Source organism: Monodelphis domestica, chromosome 1 (genome assembly GCF_027887165.1).
Source record: "Monodelphis domestica isolate mMonDom1 chromosome 1, mMonDom1.pri, whole genome shotgun sequence".
NCBI classification, from domain to species: Eukaryota; Metazoa; Chordata; class Mammalia; order Didelphimorphia; family Didelphidae; genus Monodelphis; species Monodelphis domestica.
In genome coordinates, this window is record NC_077227.1 from 234,253,937 (window position 1) to 234,279,267 (window position 25,331).

Below are 25,331 nucleotides of genomic sequence, written 5' to 3' on the forward strand. Positions count from 1 at the left end.
ATGGAAAATGAGGGGGTGTCCCTCTATTGGGGAATGGCTGGACAAATTATGGTATATGATGGTGATGGAATACTATTGTGCTATAAGGAATGATGAACTGTTTGATTTCTATATTAACTGATGCTGAGTGAAATGAGCAGAACCAGGAGAACATTGTGTACAGAAAGTGAAACGTTGTGGACCGATCAAACGTAATGGACTTGGTTACTAATAGCAATGCAACAATCAAGAACAAACAATCCTGTGGAACTTATAAACTTATAAAAAAGAATGTTATCCACATCTAGAGAAAAAACTATGGGAAATGCAGAAGAAAATGTGACTTGGGGGTTGTGGTCTTTAAAAAGATTACTCTATTACAAATAGGAATAATATGGAAATAGGTTTTGAATAATAAGACATGTATAGACCATGACCAGAGAGAAGAGGGGAAGAAGAGAACATGGATCATGTAACCATGGAAAAATATTCTAAAAAAATAATAATGAGATAAAAATAAACAGAGCCATTTGCAAGGTTTTTTAAAAAGAGGGTATAGGATTAGGCTACAGTTCATGACATGAGTTCATCTCATGAGAGGGGAAGGGTCATAGGAATGTTGTAGAAGTGTAATCTATCTATAATGGAAATTGATTGGATATGAAAGGTGAGGGAGAAGAAGAGATTAAAGATTAAAGATTAAAGAAACATCAGGGACTTGAACATATCTTTTGTGTTCAGTCTGTTCAAGTCACTTAACCCTTTGGTTTCTGTTTCTCCGTATATAGAAGGAGGGGGTTAGGTAAGATATCCCCTAAGGTCCCTCTTGGCTCTAAATCAATGATCCTTTGGAAGGTTGACAGCTGGTGATCTTGACATAAACAGTAAAGTCAGACAAGTGACAGCTTCAGGAAAAAGATCACAAGGTCAGTTTTGGACACATTCTCTTTTAATTTTTTGTCTAATTGGATCTTGGCTTTTGAGAAGCTTTCTTCTTGTTGTTCCCTTGTAAATGGAGGTGAATCTGCCTAGCAACATCACTGCATGGAAAAAGCAGAGTTCTGTCTGTGGTGAATGAGGTAGAGAGGGGTTGAGAGGGGTGGTGAAATGAGATGAAAGCTCACTGCCTCTCAGAGCAATACCTTAGTCAGATGCCAATATCTAGTGTATCATCTGCAATTCCCTGTAGTTTCAGAAGGATAATGAAAAGCTGAAAGGGAGGAGGGGAGAGAAAATTAATAGAAGGGCAAATAGAAATGCTTCAGAGATTGTGAATAGACTCAGTTGGTACAGCCAGCATAATAGAAGAAGAAAGGAAGAAAAAGAACCATGTTTTCTTGCTGAAAACGAGGGAATTAAAAGAAAGGGAAGGATTTGTCTATTATGAGGGTGGCTGGAGAAGGGACAATGATCTAGAAACAAAGGGGTAAAATTTGAGACTAGATATCATGGAGTATTCCTCAACAGAGGATATAAGTATTGGCTCCAGAACTGGTAATATTGGAAAAATATTTAGACAATATTACGCTGTGGAAATGAAACCACTGCAGAGGTGATGTAAATGTGTGATCTGGATGATACTGAGAAGAATTTCTGAGATAAGTTTGTCACTTTATCTAAAAAAATTCATTAAATCTGTCATATTCTTATCGGCTCTTTCAGCATCATGGTGGAGAACAGAAAGGTGGAATAGCCAGAACAGTAAATTATCAAACTAAAAACAATAACAACTAGCATTTTTTTCTTAAAAATTTTTTCCTTTATTTTATTTCAGTAACACATTTTACACAAATTTAAGTCTTCCAAGGTTACATGATTCATACTTCCCTCCCCCTTTCCCTAGTTGACAAGCAATTCCACTGTGTCATGCATGTATTATCACTCAAAACCTATTTCCATATTGTTCATTTTTGTAATAGAGTAATCTTTTAAAACCAAAACCCCAAATTATGTGCCTATATAAACAATTATAAATCGTATGTTTTCTTCTGTATTTCAACTCCAACAGTTCTTTCTATAGGGGTGGATAGCATTCTTTTTCAAAAGTCCTTCAAAATTGTCCTGGATCATTGTATTGCTGTTAATAGCAAAGTCTGTCACATTTGATTGTCCCACAATGTTTCAGTTACTGTGTACAGTGAACAACTAGCATCTTAAAAACACTTTCTGGGGGCAGTTGGGTAGCTCAGTGGATTGAGAGCCAGGCCTAGAGATGAGAAATCCTGGGTTCAAATGTGACCTCAGATACTTCCCAGCTGTGTGACCCTGGGCAAGTCACATGACCCTCATTGCCTAGTCCTTACTTCTCTTCTGCCTTGGAAGCAGTCCACAGTATTGACTCCAAGACAGAAGGTAAGGGTTTAAAAAAAAAACAAACACTTTCTGGTTTGCAAAGTAATTTATCCATGATATCTCATTTGGTCCTCATTTATTTAGTAGTGCTTATGTATGTAACCTTGAAGACAGGGGCCTTTTTGTTCTATCTTTGGATTTCTGGCACCTACTATATGGGAGAAAAGTTTAATGTTTATTGTATAGTATTGGGAGTCAATTGAAGAATTTTTTTAAGTGCCTGCTAATGTGCCAAGCACTGGGGTGGGGACGTAAAAAAAAATGAATAAGGCATTATCCATACCTTTAAGGAGCTTACAGTTCAGAAGGAAAAAGAAAATATACACATAAATGCCTCTATTGTTGGATATAACTTTAAAAACAACCCTTTATCCTCAGTCTTAGTATCAGTTCTAAAATAGAAGAGCAGTAAGGGCTAGCTAATCAGGGTTAAATGACTTGCCCAGGGACACATAGCTAAGAAGTATTTGAGGCCAGATTAATCTAAGTCCTCCTGACTCCAGACCTTGTGCTCTATCCACTATACCACCTAGCTGCCCCTAACGTTGGATATAACTCTAAAAACAAAACAAAACAAAACCTTATCTTCTGCCTTGAAATTAATACATGGATTTGCTCCAAGACTGAGGAAAGGTAAAGGCCAGGCAATGGGGGTTAAGTGACTTGCCCAGGGTCACATAGCTAGGAAGTATCTGAGGTCAGATTTAAACCCAGGACTTCCCTCTCTAAGCCTGGCTCTCGATCCACTGAGCCACCTAGCTGCCCTCATATTGGATAAAACTTGAAAGAGAAATGAGAAATCAGATCATACAGTCAGCTGGTACTAGAATGGGAAGGTCCTTTGGAGTTAGTCAAATCCAGCACCTTCATTTTACAGCTCATGCCCACAAGGTTTAAATGACTTATCCAAGATCCAAAGTGTTATAATAATTCAGAGGAGGAATTAATTGCTTATAGCTGAGAGAATTTTGGAAGGCACAGAGGAAATGACACTTGATTAGGCTTTCCAGCTTGAGATTGCACAAGTGGAACTGAGATTGTTCCAGGGGGAAGAGAGGTGAGAAAGAGAGCATTGCGAGAGAGTAAATAGAGAGAGCAAAAGTAAAGGGGCAAAAAATCATGGGGAATATTTGGGAAATAGAATATAGGAGTAGTATTTGGAAAAGAAAGGTGGGGTACAGCTATGAGTAGAGTGGAGCAGTAGGAGCTTGCCTCAGGGAAATTAAGAGGGTTAGGGCAACACTTTAACTCCAATGTTATAGAAAACAACTGAGATTAACACATTGTAATCTAAAACTACCTAAAATAGGAAGCTTTACTATGCAATAAAGATAGGTTCAGAAAAATCTCAGAAGATTTATATGAAGTGAAAAGAACCAGGAGGACACTGTAATAGCAATATTTTAATAATGATCATTTAATAATTTAAAAGACATGCTATCCTGATCAATTCCAAAGGACTCTTGGTGAATGATGCTATCCATTTCTAGAGAGGGTGCGGATTGAAACACTTTTTCACTTTTATTTTTGTACATGGCTACTATGGAAATATATTTGCATGACTTTCCACGTATAATAGATATCATCTTGTTTGCCTTCTCATTGGTGGAGTTCAGGTTGGAGGGAGGGATATAATTTAGAACTCATTTTAAAAAATGAATGTTTGAAAAAAGACTAAAAACAAAAACAAAATAGGAAGCTCTCAACTTCCTTATCCTGGTACCTTTGTCCCAGATGATCTCCTTCCTGGACTATCTCATTCTGTCTCTTACTCATCTTTTCCACTCACAGGAACAGTAAGTAAAAGAGTCTGTATGTTCCACTCCCTTCCATGAAACCTGTGTCCTAGAGTTCCTTGCCTGTGCCTTCCCCTTCTAAATTTGTCTTAAAAATTGATTAAAGGGAACATTTCTTCCTCACCCTACATATGATTTGAGCTCCCTGTTAGGGGCACAGAATTACTAGTTATGGCTCTGTTGGGACCAAAAAGAGAAAGACTTTGAATGTCAGGCTAAGGATTTTGTACTTTATTTAGTAGGTTGTAGAAAAGTTTTGAAAAATTGTAAGTGGGGACGGGAGTGTGATATCACAACTATATTTTAGGGAGATGACTTGGATTACTGTGAAGGATGGATTGGAAGGAAAAGAAACTAGATTCATAGAAAATAATTAGCAAACTGTTGCAAAAGTTGAAATGTAAATGAGGGGCTGAATTAGCATGGGAGTAGTGGACATGTATGTTTGTAAGTATTATAAATAGAAATGGGAATATATACAACAGATATAGCTTCCTAATTCTTTAAAAATCTGCTATTAAAATTTCTTTCCATTTCCTGAGCAGACGCCATTTGAACCAACCATTGTTAGTTTAGAATTTTGCTTAATATTGGGGTAAAAGCAAAATTATGATGATAAAATTTTATTACACAGTTAAATGACTAAACTTAGAATTAGGAACCCTGAGTTTGAGTCTTGGCTGTGACATTGACTACCTGTATGATACTGAATGAATTACCTAAACTCCCTAAGCCTTGACTTCTTTATTTATAAAGTGGGAATAATAATACTAGTACTACCTGCATCTCAGCATTATTGTAAAGGAAGTGCTATACAAATGTGAACTATTAGTCCTCGAGCAGATAATCTACAAAATGGATAATCAAGAGTCTAAGCAGTAATCTAATCCTTGCTACAATTTCCCCAGATGTTTTGCCCTATGGCTTTCCTTTCTGTTGTCTTGATGAGTTTGGGGAATGTCAGCTTCCTTTGTACCTGTAACTCTCTTTTGCAAGCCTCAGCCTCATTCAGATTTAGATTGCATTCAGGTCCTAATTTATTACTAAACAAGTGTCTCCCAAACACCTAATTAATTTTAATTTCATTATGTATTTGAGGAAGATTTATGGAGGAAAATAAAATGATGTTACCATTGCTAGTAATTAGAATTCACTTGGCAAATAAAACACTGTGGTTTTAGTATGATGAAGTCCATGGCAGAAGTTTTTTTAAGGTCAAATAAAAAGAGTTCTATATTTCTAAGCAGGCTCAGCAACCTTCCCAAGAAAATTTATGGCCTGGGGGAAAAATTCTCCTATGTTTATCATGTCTTTTATACCTTGCTGTATATGTGTATCACATGCATGGTCTGGTGAAATGAGCATTGGAGTTGGAATCATAAGGTCTGGGCTCAAATCTTGGCTCTGCCTTGCTCCATGATTTGGGGTACTTTATTTCTCCAGTCCTCACTTTCCTGATTTGTGTTATGGGCAGGACATTAACTCAGAATATTTTTACCTGGGGCAAAAAGAACTGAATAGCTATTAGGAATGGGGCAGGGAGGGAATCATTGCAAAGGAAAGCTATGTTGATGTAGGGCAGTGGAGTAACAGAACAAGTTTAGGGACGATGGTCCTTGGGGTGAATAGTACACAATCTGTCTGACTCCAATATGTTGGTGCCTAGAGGCAAAGTCTCATTTTCCTCATCTTGATTATGACTTTTAGAAATGGGGAGAAAGTCCTATTTTACTTCCTTATATAGGGTTGTTGTGAGATTCAAATGAAATGTAAAAACCTTGTGGAAACATTAAAGCACCATGAAAAAATAAGTTATTGTTTCTTTTTGGTAGTCACTGTTTTCCAAAATGAGTCTACATCAATGCCATGTTAAATTGTTAAGTGGACATATATTTATTTCTTTTTGTTTTAGCTAATTGGACAAATCATTTGTCATAAATCATTCTCCCTGGACCTTGATAAATGTTGAGTACTTTATTAAATCTTAAATACATCTCCTTTTTAATGAAGATGATCAAGATTTCTTTTTGAATATCATTTTAGGAATATAGATCAAAAAGAACTAGTAGGAATGATATGTTTCAAACAGATAATCTGCTATTCTCAGCTACTGCTTGAAAATATCCATCTTATTTCAATATTGAATATATATAGGGAGATTATGACATAATTTCAGGCACATAAAATAATACGCCTTTGTGAAATAGGCACAGAAAATTCTTCATAACTCACGTTTTCCATAAATATTTTCATTGTAAAAATATTAGGAAGATTTCTTTGTTAGGAAGAAGGGAAAGAAAGAAAGAAGGAAGAGGGATTGTAGAAAATCAAATCATAGAACTTTACTCTTCTAAGACATAATCATTCTCTCAGCTAGCATTTTGATGGATTAATTGGTTGGTTGCTCTTAGAATTATGAAATATCTTTCTTGAGCATTTCTGCAAAGCATTTATTAATCTGACCAAACAGGGATAGCCTTATCTGGACAGGCATTTCTTTAAGTTTTTCTTTCCAATAGAAGAACCACAGAAAATTGCTTGAAAAAATATTGGAAATCATCTAATCCAACTCTCTAACTTTATATTTTTCAAATTTGAATAACAAGTTGTCTTGTTTTTCTACTTTTTTTAAAATGTGTTTTCTTATTTCCTTTGATTTTTCTTGTAACAAATCAGAAAAAGTAAAAAATCCATGTCTGACAGTGTATATAATGTTTGTGCTGGTAATCTTCTATCATTCTGCCTTGAGAGTAACTCTTATAGTCATGGAGAGGGTGGGTCATCATGATAGTTTGTTTTGAGTGGTACCCTTGACTCTTGAGACTACACACAAGGCTGCCTTGTCTAATTTAATTAGCAATAACACTCATTTTTTCTTTAATATTCTTTTTATTGTCATTCAAAATATACTCCTATATTGGTCATTCTTGTAAGAGCATACTCATACAAAACCAAAACTCCCAAATAAAACCATAAATACACTGATGCGATACTTTAATCCACATTCATCTGACTCCAATAGTTCTTTCTCTGGAAGTAGATGGCTATCTCTATAGTAAGGGCAAGTAGTTTTATTTTTTATTTGCAACTCTAGTCCCTAACATAAGTTCCTGGCACATAGAAGGTGCTTAGTAAATGCTTTTTTTGTATATTATCAGTGATGGATTGATACCACATTTTTATATAAAGAACACAGAAACACATAGCACATAAATATATATTCTTCTTGGAATTCTACTAGTTGAAGAAAATTTTTAAGGAAATGTTTAATTTAGATTAGAGAGGAAGGAGAATATTTATTCACTCTCTTCAGATGTTTGAAAAGTTATTGTTTCAATGGATTACTTACTCCACATGGCCTTTGATTGGTAGTGGAGCTTCCTAATAATTAGAGTTGTACACCAGTAGAATGGGCTTCTTTGTGAGTTCTCCATCACTAGAAACAGTCAAAGAGTGGCTGAATGAATATCAATCAGAGATATTATAGAGAGTATCAATATTTTGAATAAGAGTTGTATTGATGGATTTCAATGTCCCTTTCAACTCTTGAATTTTCTGATTTAAGAAATCTGTTTGAAGGAAGAAGTTATGAAATGGCTCAGGGTATTTACAAGACACGATCTGTCTCTGACATTTAAATCACAGATGATGAAATTGATTTATCCTCTTCTCTTCTTTCCTTTTTCTAGAAAAAGCAAGTGAGTCAGACCAAGATCCGGGTGATCTCAACCATACTATTCATCTTGGCAGGCTGTATTGTATTTGTAACAATTCCTGCGGTCATTTTTAAGTACATTGAGGGATGGACAGCCTTGGAATCCATATACTTTGTGGTTGTCACATTGACCACTGTTGGCTTTGGTGATTATGTGGCAGGTAAGAAGTCTGGAATTCAAATGGACTTGCCTCTGTGTAGAGGCACACATGTGTTTGTGTGCATGCATATGTATTAAAGGGAAGGATTAGAAAACTCTGTTAATGAAGTTTTTGCAAAGTGTTTGTTAAATATCTTTTTAGAAAGTGACAATGAGAATGACTCAGAATATCAGTGATTCTTTGTGGCTAGCAATAACAGTGGCATACTCTGATTTAAAATCCATAATCTTGGATGATGCAAACAGTATCAAGTCTCCACAGTAGAAGGGAAGCAAGCTTTGTATATCTATAAAGCTTATTTCTCTTATAATCATATGAATTATGCATGAGTGAATTGAATTTCCTTCCAAATCCTAAATTCCCAACTCTATTAGTACACTGTAGACAATATCACTAATGAATATTGATTAAAAAATTTAAATACAATTCCAGTAAAAAGGTTGTAGCAATTCACTCAGAAAATTTTTCATTGTGATTCAGTTGGATTCAAGGAAACAAGGATAATCTAACATATGGGAGACAATTCTTGGAATTACATAATGAATCACATTAATGAATCATATTAAATAAAAAACATCCCAAAATACCCAATTACATCAATAAATGCAGAAAAACTATTGAAATAAGACAGCATTCATTTATATTTTAAAACCCTTATAAAACATAGGCAGAGAAGGGCCACTTTTTAATATGATAAAAGGTATACATTAAAAACTAAAAGCTACCATTATTTGCAAAAGGAGAACCTTAAAAGTTTTCTTAGTAAAAATAGTTAGTAAAGATGCCTCTTTCCACCCCCCCCCCTATTATTTAACATAGTTTTAGAAACACTAGAGATAGCAATAGGACAAGAAAAAGAAATGACAGACAAAAACCAAAACAAAAAGGAGACAAAATTATGTCTATTTGGTGATGACATAATAGTTTACTTAGAAAACTCAAGAGAATCAGCAAAAAGAAATTAATTTTGATAAATACCTTCAGGAAAAGAGCAGAATATAAAACAAACCTATGAAATTAATAGAATATTTATAAACCAATAAAAAATAGAGGATGAAATATTAGAAAGAGAAAGTCCCATTCAATAATAGATATATTCCTCACCTATCATGTGAATTACATTCCAGAGACCCCCACTCTCCCCTCCCCAAAGATGAAAATCTAGGAAGTAGCAGGAGAGCAAAAAGACCAATGCTACAATCTCTTAGCCAATCAGCAACCAGGATAAAGAACATAGCACTGTGGTTGGTCGCCTTTCATCAGCCAATAATATTCTGTGTACAATTTCATGGTGGCAAACTTGCCCAAGTGATAGTGGTATACTTCATTTCCATTGTGTACAGAATGGTATTCATCCACAAAATCCCAAGATATAGCAAAAATATGATGCAAAATTAGAGATATTTTTTAAAATCTGTGATACAGTGATCTCACAATAAGTGAACAACTGTAATATGAATAAGATATCCTCAAGTCAACTGTTAGTACTTCTTGAATCAATTAACAATGGCTTTCATTTTCTATGTCAGGAATTAACACAATCTACTAAATATATTTTCTAAGATTGATTGCAATGGATCATTTGACTTCTGGGCTGATTTATCTGCATCCTGATGTTGCTGACAGTCTGACCCAGCTTATAGACTTCTGAGACTACTTTGAAATGGGGGTCATAGCAAGAATTACAACTGAATATGTATTTGTGGTGAGCAGGACAGCAGTAACCCTCTAATCAAATTCCATTAAGATACTTTATTAAAAGAGATTTTTTAAAAAAGATTACCATCAAGTTTATCTGCCTCAGGAGGGAGAGTTTGATAATAAAGTAGGGTTTAACCTCTTTTCTGAATCTACCCTAAGTGTCTTTAGAAGTTAACAGGGGGAGGATTTGGCCATTCTATTTCTTTCCTTCTTGTTTCAGTTTCATCCACTAGGGGTCATTCTAATAGTTAACTAATTTCACACTAGAAAATAAACTTTCTCATCATTAAAATAACTATCATTTAAACACTTATTTTAGTTACTCGAATGTTATTTATCACTGTCCTTACTGGTCATTGGCTAAATATTAGGGCAGAAAATTCAAAGGCTGCATGCTATTTTAGTCATATGTACCAATTTATGTATATATTATTTATGTATATATTATGTATATCATTTTGTCTCCTTTATTGGAATGTAAGCTCCTTGAAGGCAGAGACTATTTTTTTTATCTTTCTTTGTGTCCTAGAGTTTAGTATAGTGGCTGACACATTGGTGCTTAATAATTACTTGTTGATTGACCCCAGGAATGAATTGGCTAGGACAACTCAATAATAGGTGATCTATTCTATGGAAAGCTTTCTAGAAGGAAATTATAAGAAGGTTGCTATAGGATAGACAATAAAAAGCAGCACTGTAGCCTGCTTTCTAATTGCCTGTCCAAGAGGACACATTAGGGAATTCTACTTTGTAGTTACTCCCACTGGGTTGCTTGGAACTTCAGGCCACTCGACATAAATAAAACAGTCTTTCCCCTTAATTGCCTAGGTCTATCACTAATAATTAGAAAGGTGAGATGATCAACTAAAACACTTTTTAAAAATAATATTTTATTTGTCTTTATTTACATGTGAAATAATTTTAATATTCATTTTAAAAAATGTTTTGAGTTCCAAGTTTTCTCCTTCCTTCCCACCTTCCCTCCCTTCCTCCCTCTCACCCCTCCTTAAGATGGTAAGCAATCTAACATAGATTTTACGTGTAAAACACTCTTCATGTCCAAATTGTCAATTGCCCTTTTTTCCTTTTGTGCATTCAGACAAAGTCCATTTGAAAGGTTTCGTTTGAATAGACCTGTAAAAAGCTGGGTGTGGGGGTGACTAGGTAAAAAAATATGCATCAGAAATAAGAAAAAAAGATCGTGAATACCTCAATCTGATTTTTAATCACTACAAATATAGGTGTGGTTTCATAACTATAAATATTTGCATTGATGGAAAATTTCAATATTTCTTAAAAAGGTAAAATGCAGCTTTTTCACTATCTTTTGACTTTATAATGATTCCATAAATGCATTTAAGTATTAGAAAGCATAACTTACATGAGACTAGTTTGTAAAGACTATCTCTATATGCTTAGCGGCAAAGATTTTAGAGGATAGTTTGGACTAGAATTTTCTGGAAAATCAATAACTTGCAGCAAGTCTATAAGGTAGCATGATTGCATCATTAGCTGATAAGTCAGACTAATATTTACAGCTGGAACAATTCTAGAATGATTATTCTATTGAAAATATAGATGCATGCTGAGAGTGACTTTTTGTCTTAAAACCTTTTGTGGGTTTAATTATTCTGTCAATTAATAGTCAACAAGTATTTATTAAGAATTTACTATGTAATGCTGAGGATACAAAGGTAAACATACTCTTGGACCTTCAACTATAATTTTAAATATATATAATATATATATTTAATTTTATATATAATTTTAAAAAATAATATATAATTTAAAAAAATCATTCGTATAGTGGTAGTATATAAAAATTTCTCCTTTCAATCACTGTCCTTAAATATGTCTTTACTATTTTCCTCCCTGTATAAATAAATCTACATAAATATTGTCCAGTACATATATCTGTGCCTATAGCAACATGTTACAGTGGAAAACCCACAAGTACTAGAATCAGAGAAATTTGGTCTAAGTGCTCTCTCAGATCTTAGGCAAATCACTTAAATTTCCTTCACCTCAGTTTCCTGGTATATAAAAGAAAGAGACTTCCAAAGACCTCCGAGTTCCATGATGGCGAACCTATGACACACGTGTCAGCACTGACACATGTAGGCATTTTCAATGACATACAGCTGCATACAGAGAAGTATGGGGCCACATACCAAGAAGGATGTTTCATCCTTGATGCAGTAGCCAAGGATAAAACATTTGCTGTAGTGTAGTGTAGACACTCTGTGCAGAGCCCAGGACGACCTGCCATGGGGTGCGCTTCCCAGAGTGCTGCTCACCTGGTGGGTGGGGCAGTGTCTCCGTGTTTCCCAGGCTCCTCCATGTCCCCGGCCCCCCTGGGCGCCCACCTCTCCCAGATCCAGGCTCCTCCATCTCCTTGTGATCCTCTGTGGCAGGTGGACCAAACCAGGGCTCCGCAGGGGAACAAAGGGGGTGGGCCTTGCTGCTGGAGCCTGGGCTGGGCCCTGTTGGCTTTGAACTAGCACCCCTCTGTGTCCTCTACATATTTTTGTAATACCTTATTTTGTAAGACCTTATTCTCAGCATTAAATAATATCAAAATCAACAAAAGAAACAGATTGGCAGATGAAGTTAGTAGTGCTTGCTTGGGCTTGAAGTGTACAAAATACCAATCTTAATTGAAGATTTAGCCAATGAAATTCATCAACAAAAAAGTCACTAATAGACAGGTTAGTTAAAGAATTCCTCTCCCCCTCACTTATCTTAGCTCACGGCACCCCACACAAGTTAAATAATATCAAGACCAATAAAAGAAACTGACAGACAAATGAACAAAGAAGTAACTAAACAGGTACGTTAAATAATTAGTTTTTGGTTTATTAAATACAGTTATATATTGCAATTATACATTTTATTATTTAAACTATAAATATAATGAAATTATGTTGCTTTTTTTCTCAAAGTGACACACTACCCGAGTTATGCTTAGTTTTTTGGTGAATTTTGACACACCAAGCTCAAAAGGTTGCCCATCACTGACCTAGTCCTACATCTCTGATTCCTTAATCAAGATGACCTATATTTAAATATGCTCAGTTTTTACCATGTTTTACTATGACTATAAGGGCACATTTGAAAAATGTAAAAAACAAAACAAAACAAACAAACAAACAAAAAACCCAACCAACAAAAAACCCAAATCCCTACTCCTTGTCAGCTAAAATTTATGATCTTCAAGTAGACAACAAACATTCACCAAGTGTTTACTGTGTATAGGTGGGTTGACATAAATGTTGTGACCTATGCTTTAGTGACCCTTTTTTAAGATGGTTATTTCTTTTTCTTTTTAAACCCTTACTTTCTACCTTAGTAACTACTCAAAGATTGCAGGGCGGGGACTAGAAAAATGGTGTTAAGTGACTTGCTCAATCACATAGTTGGAAGTATCTGAGGACAGATTTGAACCCAGGCCCTCCCAATTCCAGGCCTAGAATTCTAACCACTGAGCCATCTAGCTGCTCTTAGGATGATTATTTCAAAGAAAAAAAGTTTTTTTTTTTTTTGGACTCTTCAAAGTTTCCCTAAAATAGTCTCTGATCTGGTTTCTTGAGTCAGGCTTAAGCCACGAAACACTGATTATAGTGAGATTAAGATATATACACATACACACATATACATACATACATATATACATAGATTCATATATATTACTATAATCTGTGTCATGATTATATATAACATATATAGTTAAGATAAAAACATAATTCTTTATATCTATCCATCCATTCATCATCCATCTCTTTCTAGCTTTCTATCCATCTATCTATCTATCTATCTATCTATCTATCTATCTATCTATCTATCTATCTATCTATCTATCTATCTACCCATCTACCCATCCATCCATCTATCTATCTCTCTATCTAATCTATCTATCTATCTACCTGTCTGTTTATCTACTTGTCTTTCATTCTATCTATCTATCTATCTATCTATCTATCTATCTATCTATCTATCTATCTATCCATCCATCCATCCATCCATCTATCTATCTATCTATCTATCTATCTATCTATCTATCTATCTATCTATCTATCTATCTATCTATCTAATCTATCTATCTACCTGTCTGTCTGTCTGTCTGTCTATCTACCTACATCTTTCATTCTATCTATCTACCCATCCATCTATCTATCTATCTATCTATCTATCTATCTATCTATCTATCTATCTATCTATCTATATATCTATCTATATATCTAATCTATCTATCTACCTGTCTGTCTGTCTGTCTATCTACCTACGTCTTTCATTCTATCTATCTACCCATCCATCTATCTATCCATCCATCTATCTATCTATCTATCTATCTGTCTGTCTGTCTGTCTGTCTGTCTGTCTGTCTATCTATCTATCTACCTATATCTGTCTGTCTGTCTGTCTCTCTCTCTATCTGTCTCTCTATCTATCCACTCATCCATCCATCCATCTATCTATCCATCTATCTACCATCTATCTTTCTCCCTTTACAAACCTTAAAGCACTCATAAGGAACCTATTTCCATAGTGTTCTGAAAGTTTCCACTGATTGAGCTTGACCTCAATTCCTACTGTTGTCTCTAGATAGACAAAGACCCCTTTTGTCTGAGGGTCTATTGTAAAGCTCCAGGGACTTATCAGAAAGAATGCATGTCTAACAAAGGCTGGATTTTTGTTATTGCTAACATATAGCAATACTACAAATGCTTTGGGGAAACCAGGTGACATCATTTAAAAATAAAAACTCAGTAGATGCTTGATTGCTTACATGCTTTGGCCTGATAGCAGTTCATGGATGTTGCTCCACAGCTAAGTTCTCTATCAGGAAGATTGTTCTGCTAGCCTGGGTGAATAGAATTAATTGATGGTTGATTTTATCAACTGAATGTATCCCCAGCTGAGCCGTGCTGCTGTCACACTATCTTGCCGCCTGATTTTGAGGGGATGCCATTTAGTGGGGTTCTGGAGAATAAGCACCCAGTTCAGTAGGGATGAGAACGGGCACTAATTGCATTATTCTCTAGCACACCCTAGTGGCCCTTGTTATTGGGTAAAAGGGATGTAAAGGTCAACATTAACCTTATGGGTGGGTGGGATGATCCCAAAGAGAAGGAGCCTAGGAAGGTCATGAAGAACAGGAATCGGAATAACGTGCTTCTGGAATGAATCCTCGAGAAGATTGTTGGGAGAAAAGGGAATGGTGGCGAAATGAATTGTGGGAACTTGTTATTTGCTCTGGGAAGCTTGGATTTTTAATTTTTAGAACACTGGCAGCAATTGTGGAACCACTTCCCAGGACAAAGGGAAGTATCAATCAACCAGTCAATAACTTATTAAGCACCTACTCTATGGCAGGCACTGGACTCAGTACTTTGAAAAGATTTCATTTGGTCCTTATAATAACCCTGAAAGGTAGGGGCTATTTTATTCCCATTTTACAATTGAGGAAACTGATGCTGGTAGAGATTAAGTAGCTCAATCAGGGTCATACAATTAGTAAGTATCTGAGGCTAGATTTGAATCCAGGCCTTCCTGATTTCAGATCCTGAACTCTCTCCATTTGGCTTAGCCATCACATCCAAGCATCTCTCTATAACTAAATTTCAGGGAAGTTCCCTATATAGATAAGATCTCATGTCTGGATCCTTTCCGTCACCCTGATTTATTTTACCTCCTTTTAAACTCTTTACCTTTGAAACAGTATAGTGGATAGCTAGCAAAGCCAAGAAGACCTGGGTTCAAGTTCTGCCCCTTTTGTATAGTGACTGAATTCCTTAGTGCTCTAGGCAAATCTCTAAGGCTTTAAGCTACTGAGAAAATGCTAACTTGCATTGGTAGGGGGAGTTTCCTCACCAGGTAGTTCCCTCCCATCACCATTAAAATCACTGGTCTAGTTTCATCCCTATCAGCATGAACTTAATGGCACTGGATGTGGCCAGACCCTTGAGGAATTCTTTAAATACCCACACATAATGGAAATTTTAATTATCAAGCTTACAATGAAGGCCCTCTACAATTAAATATACCATCCCAGAAATGATCATTTCCTTCTCTGCGATGTGTAAGGAGTAAAAATGGCTGACTTTATTTATTTTAAAATCCTTTCACCCCTTGCTTAGTTTTCATGATTCATAACTCCTTTGAATAGCTCAGAATTAAAACTTGAAATTCTGATCATGTTACTTCCCTGCACAAGAAGCTTGACTCCGCTCTTTTATCTCTAGGATGCAAAGCAAGCTTCTCTATTCAACCTTCCAAACTCCTCCACAATATGGTCCCAGCTCATATCTTTCTGAACTTACTGCACATTATTCTTTTTTATGAATTCTAGAATCCAACCAGATTGATTTACTTGCTATCCCCTACATGCAAGTCATAGTAGATAGAACATTCAACTTAGAATTAGGGAGACCTGAGTTCCAATCCATCTTCAGATACTCGCCCTTTCCCATGAGACCTTGGGCAATCCATTTTACTTCTCTCTTCCTCAAGGAATCATGCTAATGATGTAGAGTCATGAAGTTTTCATGTGGTCTGTACATTTTTGGCCTGGCTTATGCCTTGTTCCTGATGCACATTCTCAAATATACTTTGAATTATCCTTACCTGTTTCCATTTTTGCACTATAAAGTGTAGGTATTTAATTCAGAAGATCTTACTTCAAAGAACTTTCACATCTCTCCATCCCCTGTGACAGATGTTGAAAAACGAACTGAAGTTATTTCTGTTTTTGCAAATACTTGTAATAAGCAGTATGATGCAAAATGACTAAATGTCTCATGAAGTGTGGCTTGTAGCCTTTGGACACATAATAAAAATGAACTAATCAATTAATTAATTCCATCAATTCTTTTATTTGCTTCTCTCAGGAGAACCTGAATTCTTTCTGTCATTTGGCTGCAATTTTCTTCTTTCTTCAGGTCCTATTTAGAGGGAAGATGTCAAGAGGGACATGATTCACTTCTTTTAGTAATGTTCAACTCACTAATCACTAACATCGATCCCGTGTTTAGATGATCTTTTGTAGAAGAGGGGACTTGGGCTTTGTCCTTTTTTAAATATATATTTTAAATTGAGCTTAGTCTTGAAGAAAGCTAGGCTGTAGAATTGAGAAAGGAGAGCACTGCAGGAATGAAAGACAGCTAGTAAAAGAATCACAGAATTGGAAAATGGAGTGCCATGTGTGAAGCACATCAAAAAGGCCAATTTCCTTGGGTTGCAGAGTTTGTAGAGGAGAGTAAAGTATGAGAAAATTGGAATGGTAGTAAAAGGCCAGATTATGGAGGGCTTTAGAAGTCAGACGTGGCATTAAATATTTGAATAAAATTCCTAATCCTTTCCCTCTCCTTAATTCAGGTCAGGCAAGTAGATGGTATATATTTTACAAACTGTTTAGATATCTGTGCTTATATGGGACTACTCGATAAGCTAATTTCACCTACTGAATGATTAGTTTGAAGTCAATACAGACAAACAGCTGGTCAGTTCAATTTGTCAAATCGTTTTCATTCTGCTGACTGTCAAAGAAGATGGGGATTGTGACACATGATCTCCAACTCCTTCCCACTCTCTAACCTGACACACTTCTTTCTCCCCTTCCCCTAGCTTTAACATCCTTTGGTCCTAATTGACAGAAAATACTGGTTGTACCGTATTAATACTAACTCACATCTCTTTGAGTAGAGGATTGAGGAATTATAAAACTTCTATTTTTCACTGTAATTCCTAGTTTTCCTTCTTAGCTAAGTGCCATGGAAGAATTCCATAGATCTCTTGAGGGAGGCCAAGCCATTTAGGAAAATCATTTATTTTATTAAGATTTTAATTTTATTTTACATTCAAATAAAGAAATTAGGGAAATTAAAAATAATGGCCCAGCTTATTTATTTCTTTTGGTTTAATTTACTATCATAATACAAGTGAGGCATAAGTGAAAGATAGAGTCATTCATCCAATATTTTATATGACAATATGTGACAATATGTGTTTCTCAATTAGGAATGAGAAGGCATTCAGGGGAAGGATATGTTCTTGGTGACCTTTAGAAGAGCTTCTAACTTTGGGGAATTCTATCAGTTCATATCAGATACAGTGGTAACTTGTCACATGAGTTTAATTTGTTCCACAGTGGCCAAGCTCGTAACTCCATTTGCTCATGTGTCAAATTGAATTTCCCCATTTAAATTAAAGGAAATGCGATTAATCTATTCTGGCCCCCCAAAAAACCACATGAATTTTTTGTTTTACTTATATGCTTTTGAATATAAAAATATACTTTATAAATAACAAATATACTTATAAATAATAAGAATGAATGTAAAGAAATAAGCCTGCTTCTTTTAAATTTATTTTATATTATTTTATTTTTTTAAATCCTTACCTTCCATCTTGGAATCAATTGGATCCAAGGCAGAAGAGTGGTAAGGGCTAGGCAATGGGAGTTAAGTGACTTGCCCAGAGTCACATAGCTGGGAAGTGTCTGAGGCTAAATTTAAACCTGGGACCTTCCATCTCTAGGCCTGACTCTCAATCCACTGAGTCACCCAGCTGCCCCCCTTTAATTAATGGAAATGCTATTAATTCAATCTGCCCCCCTCAAAACATATGAATTTTTTGTTTTACATATATGCTTTTAAATATGAAAATGCACTTTATAAGTAACAAATAAATATATTTATAGATAATAAGAAAGAATCTAAAGAAATAAACTTGCTTATGAAATGTTATTTACCTTCAAGTTCAGGCAAAGATGCTGGTGGTGGTTTTCATTTCATGTTCTATTGCTTAACAGAACTTACACAAATAATGCTACGTTTAAATGAAAAATTGATCTTACACATTACTTATGATAATTAACTTTATTGCTAAACAATTGCTATTTTTTTACTTCACTTAATTATCATTTTCTTCATTGAATTTTGGCTGTTTTGCCACACTTTCCTTGATTTCACTTAGAGGAGGTTTGTTCCTTCCTTTCAGTCTGTTTTGATAATGTGTGAAACAAGTGTCATTACATAGTTCCAATGCACAACCTGTTGCAACTTTTTCTTGGTGTGTCTTTTCAATAAATTCTTTAAATTTTCCCCCAAATTCTCAACATTTCCTTAATCTTGCTTGTACTGGCTACCTCATCCACCTCAGGCTCCTCCCATGGCTAGAAGCTCCTAAATCAAATATCTACTTGGGACTTAAAGCAAAAAATCCCAATTGTGACTGCCTGTATCTCAAATTGCTCGTGACTTAAGGTGTTTGTGTATCAAGCTACCACTGTATTTTTCTTGGGTATAAACCTTCATTTAATGGATTAAAATAAATGGATGCCACAAGGTTAATGTATAAAAAATATTCACACAGTGAAATTTGGTTCTTTTCAGGGGGGAATGCTGGTATCAATTATCGAGAGTGGTATAAGCCCTTAGTGTGGTTTTGGATTCTGGTGGGTCTCGCCTACTTTGCTGCTGTCCTCAGTATGATTGGAGACTGGCTTCGGGTTCTGTCCAAAAAGACAAAAGAAGAGGTATGGTACTTCTTTCACCTATGCTGTTTTTTCAGGAAACATCTGACCAATCTGAAGATAGTCTTAACCTAATATTTGTACTTGTCTTGCCCTAGTGCTTCTCTCACTGAGCTTAGTCAAATGAAATTTTTAACTAATATACCCAGTAGAGTAGTAATCTCTAAGTTCTTTCCTGGTAGGGGAAAAAAGATAGAGCCTCAATCTTCTAACATTGAGTACCTAGTATTTGGGTATACCACACTCCCACCAATGTGAAGGAAAAAAACCCCAACAAACTTTAGGTATAGCAGAGCAGGGATCAGGATCAAGAATGGTTGATTTCTATGTGAGATTGGTTTCTATCTGCAGTCACAGGAAGAAACTGAGAGAACAGAAAGAGGTCTACTAAGTTTTCTTTTCCCTTCAATTGTATTTGAGGCTATATGATTAGGCAATGCTGTGATACACTACCTTTTTTGGATTTGTTAGTATGAGCATATGCTGCACCCCAAGTCATGCAATAGTGATCAGTTTTGAAGAGGAGTGAAAAGATCAAGCAGTCTTGTTCTCTCCCTAATAGAGAGAAATGTATTCTAATGGCTAAATACAGTGGACCCATAGGCATCCATTCTTATGAAAACCTAGTTAAAAGCACTAAAAAGAAGAAAGCCATAACAAGTTAAAAAAAAGGTTCAAAATTATATATCATTATGAAGAATAAAAAAGGAGAAAGAAGTGAGATGGGGTCTTTTGGTGTGGCATAGAAGCAAAACCAGTAAATTAGGGAAGAGAGAAAGCATGACAATAAAAAGAATATTGACTCTGAAGTCATAGGACTTGTGTTCAAATCAAACTATTGATGGTTACTACTCATGTGATTGAGCAATACATTTAACCTTTTTGGAATTTATTTTCTTTATCTATAAAATGAAAGGGTTGAAATAGATGGTCCTTTCTATCTCTAGATACATGGAGTATGCAGAATCCAAGATGTGCAAATTCTTGTATTCATTGAACCACCCAATTGCTGGGGGACTCATACAAATTTCTTAATCCTCCTGTGTCTGTTTTCTCATCTGTTAATGGTTTATCTTAGACTAAGAAGGAATGCAGCTAAGGTGTTGGAAAAGACAAATAAGAGTTTGGAGAAAGATTCCTGTAGAAAGTGAGTAGTGAGGAAATGAGGGAGGGTAGTAGAAAGAGATGAGGAGGGAGAATATTCCAGGAATTGGGGACCTCCAGAGAAAATGTCCAAAGCCAAGAGGTGGCATCTTATTCATGGAAGAGCTAGGAGGTCAGCATCACTGGATTAAAGACTACATGGCAGGGAGTAAGATTTTAGTAGACCAGTGTAAAAATAAAATTTGCAAGCTATATAAAATAAAATATTTAGATGGAAAAAATCTTCCAATATAGGTTCAAAACTGTTCAGATACTTTTGATAGAGGTAATCAAAAGTATCTTCAGTGATGAAGTGAGGCTCAAATGTGAACTTCCCTTCAGGACCAGGTGCAAGGATGCTAAAGACTCTTAATATAAAAATAAAATATTTATTGAAATATATAAGGATAAATAAAGGATTTCTAATTCTAAGGGACTCTTAATTCACCCAAATAAATTCCCAGGTTCCACAAGGAACTACTTCTCCTGTTTTTCACAGGCTACACTAATCCTCCCTGATCTAACTAACCCAAATTTATACTATCTAAATAAAAACTACCACTATTATCTTTATAAATCTTAACTTTGCCTTCAAATTATAAAATAGCAAAGGCTAGCTGGTTGAGTCTCAACAAGAATCAAATTAGGACTCTGAGTCTTAACAGATTCAGAGTCCAAAACCAAAGACCAGATTTTTCTTTGATCTTCTAAGATATAAACTAATCTATAAAAAACACAATAGATAGTCACTAGTGTTTCCCAAGTTGGGAATGGAAACTACTAAGCTCCTTCAGATCTTTCCCTCAGACAGAGAGAGAAGCAAAGATGTTACCTCCTCCAGCCCTGAGAGAGTCTCTGAGAGTGTGTCTCTGCCAACTGCCAGAGAGCAACTCCTGTCTGCCAGAGAGAGTAATTGGCATAGAAAACTGGTTATAACTGTCCCATCTGGAATTAACACGCTCTCTCAGCTCTGCTTCAAACTCCAGTTCTTTTCTCAAGCCAGCTACTTTACTTCTTATCCCTAAACTAATAAAACAATACTTATATTCTAATATCATCCTTACACCAGAAAGGTAGGAGGGAGCTAGATTATAAAGGGCTTTGAATAGGGACTTCCTATTTGATCCTCAAGGTGATTGGAAGCCACTGAAGTTTATGAAGTAGTAGGATAATATGGACAGAACTGTGCCTTAGGAAAATTAGTGGCTGAATAGAGGATGGATTGTTCTGGGGAGAGGCTTGGAGCAGTCAGATCCACTAGCAGACTATTACAATAATCCAGGTGTGATGTGGTGAGGACCTGCACTAGAGTAGTGACAGTGTTAAGAAGAGAGAAGGAAATATATTTGAGAGATAATGTAAAGATGAAATCGATAGATCTTGGCAATAGCTTGGATGGGGCAAGGGGAGGAGATAATGAGAAGTCAAGAATGACACTTAGGTTGCAAGTCTGAGGAACTGAGAGGATGGTGTTGCTCTGGATAGTAACAGGAAAGATAAGAGTAGAGGTGATGGTGAGAGAATATAGGGGAAAGGTAAATTAGTTAGGTTTTGAACAGGCTGGTTTAAGATGTCTACTGATATCTAGTTGGAGGTGTCTGGAAGGCAGTTGGAGGCACAAGATTGGAGGTCAATAGAGAGGCTGGGGCAGGACAGATAGATCTGAATATCATCAACATAGAGATAATAATTAAATTCATGGGAGCTGATGAGACTACCAATTAAAGTAATATAGAGGGAGATGAAAAGAGAGTCCAGGATGGAACTGTATAGGGCACCTACAGTTAGAGGGCACGATCTTCATGAGGATCCAGCATAGGAATCAGAGAAGGAGCCTTTAGGTAAGTATAAAGGGAATCAGGAGAGAGCGCTGTCCCAAAAACCTAGAAAGAAGAGAGTATGAAGATGGAGAAGATAATCAGCAGAGTCAAAAGCTGTAGAGAGGTTGAAGAGATTGGACTTGAAAACTAAGAGGTTATTTGGCATCCTAGCTATGTGATCCTGGGCAGGTCACTTAACCCACTTTGCCTAGCCTTTACTACTCTTCTGCCTTGGAACCAATACACTTTCAAAGATGGAAGGTAAGGGTTTTTTTAAAAAGAAATTATCATTAATTTTGCAGGGAACAGTTTTGGTGGAATGATAAAATTGGAAACAAGATTAAAAGGGGATATTCAGGAAGTGAGAAGACAGAAAATGGAGGGACCAAGTGTAAATTATTTTTTTCAAGTTTAGGCACAAAGGGCAGAAGAGATTTGAGACAACAGTTAGCAGGAATGGAAGAATCAAGTTGTCTTTTTTCCAGGATGGGGGAAGATATGGGCATATTTATAGGCAGTAGGGAATGAACTAGTAGACAGGGATAGATTAAAGATAAGTGATAGAGTGCAGATGAGAAAGAGGGCAATTTGCTGAAGGAGATGGTATGGAATGGGATTGCTAGAGAAGGAAGAGAGGGTAGGCTTGATGAGGAGTAAAGTCATATGATCGTTTAAGAGAAAGGTGAAGGAGGAGAAAGTAGGAGAAGGCTTGTGAGTGATGGAAGATAATGAAGAGGGGACAAGAGAGAAAACTCACAGTGAATGACCCAATTTTTTCCATATTATCTGAGGCAAGTTTCTCAGTTGAGAAGTTTGAGGGAAGGGGAGCTATTGGAGATTTGAGGAGGAATAAAAAGATTTAGAATAGCCACTCTTGGGAGTGAGATAGTAAGTTGATAAGGGAGGTATAGTAGAATTTCCTAGTAGTAGCAAAGCCCAGGGAATGTTGAGTAATATAAATATAAATTTGTAGTAAATTCAGAATGGTTGCATGATTTTCTCTGCCATTGTTTCAGTAGCATGTATATAAGAGCAAAGGAGTCAAATGAAGGTTGAGGCTGAGCAGGGCACAATTTATGAAATGATAAAGGATTCATAAGAGAATCAAGACAGGAGGACAGTGCAGAGTTCAGTTGATTCAACAAGAGGTCAAGATGGGGAAAAGAGGAAACTGGTTAGCACAGGGAGATTACCTAAGAGAAAATTGAGAGGTCAAGGGACTGGAAGAGTAAGGTTTGGTAGGGAATGCATAGGGAGAGGTGAAAAGCCAATGGATTATGGCTGTATAAAAGGATTTCAGAATTCTTGAATGTAGAGGTGGTACTTTTATGCTTGATGGTAAGATCAAGAATATGACTACCTTAATGTGTGTCTGAGGTGGGATAGAGCCATAGATCATGAGATATGAGTAAGTTTCATTGATTAAGGTGTTTGAGGGGGAGTCAATAGAGAGATAGAGAGAAAATAGTGAACCATGTACTGAACTCATAGAGGAAGGAAGGGGAGTTACCTGGGTGTCTATAGATAACAGCTACCAGGACTTTGATTGAGTGGTAGATATGAATAGCATGAACCTCAAAGGACGAGATATTTCTAAATGGTGGAATTAGGGAGAGAACCTTAAAATAGCAATGGTGGGCAAGGAGTAATCCAATTTCCCTGTTTCCTCCAGTGAGTTGAAGAGAAGGAGTAAAGGTATAATCATTCCTGGAAGAGTTGGCTAGGGGATCTTTGTCATCAAGTGGGATCTATAGTAATAACTATACATAGTAGCCCCATGGATATTGAAATTCAATTTGGTCAATTATTAGACACCTAATTTGTTCATAGTACTTTTGCAAAATTAAAAAGATTAAATAAGAAATAGCATCTACTTCATGATATTTACAATCTAATAGAAAGATGTAAATATATGCTGATAAATGTAATGCAAAATTTAATATAAGAATATGAAAAGATGAATTCCCCACTTCATTTCCTACTTTGGGCACAAAGTCTCATTTTCCTACTTGGCAAAAAATAGTTATGTCAATGTCATTTCAAATTGGAATCCCCAGTTATCTAACAAGCTCAGCAGACACTACTGCTGGAGAATGAAAAAGGAACTGTATAAATATCGGCTTTCTTGTCTGCAAAGATTTGAGTTACTTGTCTATTTAAGGAAGCATGTTATTTGTCTTACTAACCAAAGCTCACTGAATTCTAGGTCTTTCTCTTCACACATTTGAATCTCATTCTACAACTACACTATGAAGCATCATGCTATACAGTGGAAAGAGCACCAGATTTGAAGCCCAGAGATCTGAGTTTGAATACAGCCTCTGCCATTTTATTGCCTGTGCCCCCTGGGGCAAATGGCTTTATATCTCTAGACCTTCTAAATCTCCTCAACTGCAAAATTAGGTTGGATTTGATTATTTCTATGGCCCTTTCTAGCTTTAAAATTCTCAACCTCTGATCATCTCTATGGACTTTATTAGGATAACGCCAGTCAGTAGCAATTTTCCCACTTGAACTTTGCTAAACACTTTGTTTTGGCCCTCTCCACTAGAGCACTAGGCCTGATGTCAGGAAGAGCTGAGTTCAAATCCAGCATCAGACATTTTACAGCTTTGTGACTTTAAGCAAGTCACTTAACCCTGTATGCCTCAGTTCTTCATCTACAAAATGAGATGGAGAAGGAAATGGTAAAACAGTTCAGTATCTCTGCCAAGAAAATCCCTAATAGGAGTTACAAAGAGTCACATACATCTGAAACGATTAAACAGAATTTACTTATCATGTAGTACTATATATAAAACAGGGTATCCTTATTTCATTCCTCTACTAGATTTTAACTTACCTGAGGACAAGGATTTTGTTTTATATCTTCCCTCATATCTACCACCATATGCTCCATAGACACTTGAATGTTTTTTGAAAGAGTAAATAAATGTGTGCCTTTCATTTGTCTAATACTTTATGGTTTCTAAAGTACTTCTTTATACATTCTATCATTTAAACCTCTTCTTAGTCCTGTGAGATGAGCAGGGAAAGTATACGTATCTTCATTTTATAAATAATTTGGGGCTTAATTTAGGATTAAGGGATATGACTGATATCACAGAGACAATTCTAGTTGTCAAGGTGACAT

At 35.9% G+C, this 25,331-nt stretch overlaps 1 protein-coding gene across 3 annotated transcripts in view; it reads left to right on the top strand.

Annotated features, from left to right (window-relative positions):
* Positions 1–25,331, top strand: part of KCNK10 (potassium two pore domain channel subfamily K member 10) — a 202,995-nt gene that overhangs the window by 169,587 nt on the left and 8,077 nt on the right. For all 3 annotated transcript variants that reach the window (XM_007472674.2, XM_007472675.2, XM_007472673.2), the window contains exons 5-6: positions 7,817–8,003; positions 19,096–19,238. In XM_007472674.2, coding sequence (XP_007472736.1) covers positions 7,817–8,003; positions 19,096–19,238 — 330 coding nt within the window. The remainder of the gene's footprint in view (positions 1–7,816; positions 8,004–19,095; positions 19,239–25,331) is intronic.